General features: G+C 32.4%; 1 protein-coding gene across 1 annotated transcript; it reads right to left on the reverse strand.

Annotated features, from left to right (window-relative positions):
* Nucleotides 1-1,898: 1,898 nt before the first annotated feature.
* LOC110416221 (GDSL esterase/lipase EXL3-like) lies at nucleotides 1,899-4,865 on the reverse strand. The gene is made up of 5 exons (XM_021428128.2): nucleotides 4,501-4,865; nucleotides 3,182-3,312; nucleotides 2,858-3,091; nucleotides 2,500-2,755; nucleotides 1,899-2,380 (listed from the first exon to the last, which is right to left on the reverse strand). The coding sequence occupies exons 1-5, from the start codon at nucleotides 4,775-4,777 to the stop codon at nucleotides 2,181-2,183; spliced, it is 1,098 nt and encodes a 365-aa protein (XP_021283803.2). The 5' UTR covers nucleotides 4,778-4,865; the 3' UTR covers nucleotides 1,899-2,180.
* Nucleotides 4,866-5,090: the final 225 nt, after the last annotated feature.

Below are 5,090 nucleotides of genomic sequence, written 5' to 3' on the forward strand. Positions count from 1 at the left end.
ATTAAAATTATAATGGATGATATTTTTGAAATAAGCTTATGAAAAATATTATCTCTCACAATTTTCTCCATCTATAGAATTACAAGGCACAATCAAAATACTAACATGATTAATTCTATTACAATTCTAGCCTTCATGCACGTTGGCATTTTTTTCAAAGCAAACTCGGGTACTGGTCACTGTGGCAAAATATTGATACCCAAAAAAGAATGTCAAAAACTAAGGCTAGTTTGTGATAAATTTACTTAGCAACTGCATGTGATTCTATCAAGAACTACATCTCATTTTTTTCATCTTTCATACATGCATTTGCTTATGTAAGTATAAATGGAGGACAAAAAGGTTTTTCGGTCGTTTAAAATGTTAAAACCAATATCATTAATTAATTTTAAAATTATAATATAAATAATAAATTAACGTTTATTTAATGATTTCGTTATTATAACACAACCACGTAATTTATAAAAATCAATTCTTGATTACAATTGTATTATCCAGAAAACATTTGAGGGTCCAAAATTGATTAATATATTTTAACCTACGTTTAGTGTTACAGACTATTATTCTTGATTTACTGTGTTTTCGACGCCTATCACAATCACGTATTGTTTTTGGCTTTCTACACACTATCCGATTTAATTGATAGTGAGAAACAACAGACACCGGTCCTGATCGGACTTCATTAATTAATTAATTAATATGAAAGGAACAACCAATTCTTCATATGGAAATTGCCAATTGTTTCACTTCTGTTTCTGTGCCACATAACTTCATCGACGTCACATTTGATAACCATGTATGGTGAGTCTTGAGGCTGGGCAGCTTGGTCCAGGCCGGTACGGTTGGACGAAAGGAGATCAAACAGCATTTCACTTGGTTTTGCTAATTGCCATCTGGCTTTCAATTCAATCCGTCAACCATTTCATCTACTACATTAAATAAGCTGAGAGCGGAGAGTTTGCGTGTGATGCAAAAATCTCAGTCACCCCTGAAATATTTTGCATTGATTAAGAAGTTGGGACGTCATACTACGCAGTGATTTTATGTCGTTTTCAACCTTTTTATTTAAATTCACAATTATCTTATGATTTTTTTTTTATAAATAATTAATTTTAAAATGAACTTTTAAGTGGTTTTCCTGTTAATTCTTTCCAAAGTTTTTTATTTTTTGAAAAAACTAAATTTTCAACAAAAATTTCAGTCAAAAAAATTTATTTATCTTCAAAATTTTTAATTCGATTTTTGAATTAAAAATAATCACTTTTGTATGACAATTAATTCGTCTAAAGTCATTTAGAATTAATTTCATTAAAATATTTATATAAAATCTTTTTGATGAATTTTTTCGTCTAGAAAAATATGAATTGCAAAATACTATACATAAAAATACTTGCTCAAATAATTCTGTCACGTGGAAATAATTGATATAGTGATGCATGCAGGCAAAGCCTGCAAGAAATAAAAATCTAACATTAACCTATTCACTTGTACAAATTAATATAAACCCCTTTTTTTGGGGTAAAATGCTAGAAAATTAACCTTGAAAACATAGGTCATGATTCATTTAAGATGGTTTGCCTATCATCATCTATCAAAACCTCCAATTTTTCTACTCGTTAAGGTATACTTTAAATCGTCTTTCCAGACCAGGGAAGTAAATGTTAATGAAAAAATTACTCTTTTCAATTTTTAAAATTTTTTTTTGAGTTACATGGAAATTAAAACGAAAACTATAATTTTGATAAAAAAATTTTATTTTGCCTTACTCTCCTGTCATGATCAAATAAGAACGAATAAGAAGCTCATGGGATTCACATGAGAGGTAAGTAGATGTTTGATAATTTTTAACATAAAAAATTAAAAAATATATATAAATAGATTTATAATAAAAAAAGATATCTAGAAAAGGAAAAAAGACTTTATTTTGAACAAATAAATGGAAAAAAAAAATAGACTGAAGGAGTGCAATATAGAACATTACAAATTAAGTTCAGAACAAATAAAGATAGATTTACATTTTCTCAATGGAATGAAACTTAGATAATATAACTTGGACTTGAATAAAGTTATAGCCAAATATTATAAGGTTACAAATCCTGGAGAGACCATCTTGATTATGGGGTACAAAAATGAGAAGAAGAGAGCTTTTATTCTTCATGTATATATAATCCGAGATTGCCTCAAAGGAAGGTGGTCACAAAATCCTGATCATCAAGGATTAGGGCAACGAGGACTCTGTATGCCTTCTCAGTTGGATGATAACTGTCCCAGAAAATATATTTAGAGTCATCTGTGCATGTGGATGGAATCAGTTTACTGCACAAAATTGACACCTCTATGTTCCCTGTGCCACAGCATCCTTTGTTTGCAACATCAAAGCCTGAAAACACCAAAAATTAAAACGTTTTTTTTTTATAATTATTGACAGTAAATTAGAGACTAATTTGCCATTGTTTATCAATTTCTTCCTTGTGTAATATTTCTTAGGTCTAATTGTACCATGTTTTTGAGGGTTTTCGATGAGTTGAAGCAGAGGATTGTAGACATCTGTGTACACGAATTTCCCATCGGGCAGGCTTGTTTTCAGGGAATTCAACACGGCGTATAGCTTTTTGTTGAATAACCTGGCTGCTTGGTTGTAATCTTCTGCACATTCCCTTTCAATTCCTCCTGCTAAAGTTCTCTGTGATGGCACACAGCCGATTGGTGGTGCACTGAACACCGACATTCTTCGTGCTCCCAAAGCATATAGTTCCTTCCAAATTAATGATCATAAATGAAAAAGGAATATCAAAACAGTGATTAAGTTGTTGCAAAAGAAATTAATCGTGCATGTATGGCATGAAGACTTCACTACCTTGAGGAAGGTCTGAGCCGAGTTAGCCATTAAATCAGTGTAAGCGGGAATATCGTATTGCAATTGCCTGACTCGGAGAACAAAATACGTGTTGGCGATGTCATCGCTGCCGGCTACAACTAGATATAGACTCTTGGCTATGATGAAGTTTGTTCTCTCTTCTCCAACAAGAGATTTCAGCTTGGCTATGTATTCTTTGAAGTGATCCAACTGGTCTGATAACGATATAACTGACTGATATTCAGGAAAAAAGAACATTAGTCGGAACAACAAGTTTTACAAAGAAAGGACGAAGGAAAACAAGCCTTTAAGAAGGAATTATACTGCTAGTTTGGGTGTCATAGGATCATATCCAGTGCCACCTGAAGCAAAGGTTACTCCTGTTAGGAGATCTTGGGGTGTCAAAGTTGGATCCAAATACGCTGGCACAATATCTTTAATTCCCAATTCTTCAGCTGAAAAGTAATAAAGAAGAAAGGATTGATGACTTGGAAAGCGAAGCAATTGCATTCTAGAAGATTAAGGAAAAATGTTAAATAATAACCCAAAGCTTGATTAGGATTGAGATCAAGTTCCAATAATTGCTCTCGACTTCAAGGAGCAAATTCGAGACCCAAATTAATTATTTCAAAGAGAAGGCATACGAAAGGCAATTAAAGCCATTTCTCGTCTTGAATTAGTGTTTCTCTTGGGAAATATTTTGGTGGTGGGTTTGTTTAGATGCCAATTACTAGGAAATTACGTTTAAAATCCAATTCCAATTGAAAGAGATAGGAATTTCTATCTCTCGGTAATTGAATCACTGATTGCTAAACGTTTTAAACCTGGTCTGGTTTTAATTGCCATTGGGAGGACCAATAATTTGGGAGTTTTGGATTTGAGTTCAATGCAATAATTGAGTCCATTAAATGCAAGAAAAACCAGTGCGATAATGACATGACTATTTTCTCACTACACAACAAATTTTTCGGTTTAATTACTTTTTTAAAATAATATATTTTTTATACAGTAAAATTTTAAAATATAAAATTAAAAGTTATTAAACCTTTGTTAGTGTATGTAATTTTTATAACTCCATTCTATTTATAATATTGATAAAATTTTTTATGATACAATCAATTCCATTTTCATAAACAAACGGTATATAAAAAGTACATAAAACTATTTATTTTATTAATACATGTTAAAAATATACTATCTTAAATCGAAATTGTTGTGACGTCTTTGTCTTTGCAAACTGCGAAAAAATCTTCATTAATTAGCACCTTGTGAGGATATTAATAGTTCCATTACACTAACATAAAATTAAACCTTGATTTTTTAATGATTTAAATTCTATATATATACAAGTTTGTTATCCATGAAAATTTCCAACAATTTTGAGTCAAGTGTATACTGCTGTATCCTGAAACCGTATAATTTGGTTATGCACAACATGTACATATCACATGTTCCTCTTTTCTTCTTTACTCTTTGTGTTTTCTTTTCTTTTCATTTTATGTTGGACATACAAGAACGTGTAACCCAAGTACTTAACTCAACACTACATGGCGATGCTAGTTTTCAGTTTAATTTTTTCGAAACTCGGCTGTAAACTTAAACAAGAGGATCAAGCAGAGAGAAAGAGAGATTTTGATGACTACCTAAAATATCTGAAGGGATTTTTCCATTGCAAAATCTTCCCGTCGGAACTCCCCCATCAAAGTCTTGGCCGTAAGGGGGGAAGTTGCACCTGATCACAGTGGCGAGGTCGTTGTTGTTTCCAGCGTCGACAATCGAATCCCCAAAGACGATGACAGCAGGAACGGTTTCGTTCGGAGGTAACTTTACCAAAGCCTTTGTGCTGCATATCAAAAGCGCCAAAACGAAAAGATGGGAGACCAAATAGGTCAAGGAAGAAGAAGAAAAGATCAGTTCCATGAAGACAGATTGCCGTGTGCGTGCTCTTTCAGGAAAAGTAGGTGAATAGAGAGAAAAAGTGAAGATGGGATGGTTTGTGTTCCAACCCATGCTCTCTGCTTATTTATACATGCAGATGACGGAATTTCATTAAATGATCACGCAGGTGAAACAGGAAGGATCTAGGTAGTAGTTACAAGAAAAAAGCACAGGCGATTTTACTATTACCAGAATCGAATACAGCGGCGAAAATGGAAGAAGTTATGCTTTATAAGTAAAAAAAATTAAATACATTATAAAAGCGGCGAACTGTTTTCCTTAAATGTATGTACAT

Source organism: Theobroma umbraticum, unplaced genomic scaffold (genome assembly GCF_002168275.2).
Source record: "Theobroma umbraticum cultivar Fairchild unplaced genomic scaffold, ASM216827v3 scaffold_51.0, whole genome shotgun sequence".
Taxonomy (NCBI): domain Eukaryota; kingdom Viridiplantae; phylum Streptophyta; class Magnoliopsida; order Malvales; family Malvaceae; genus Theobroma; species Theobroma umbraticum.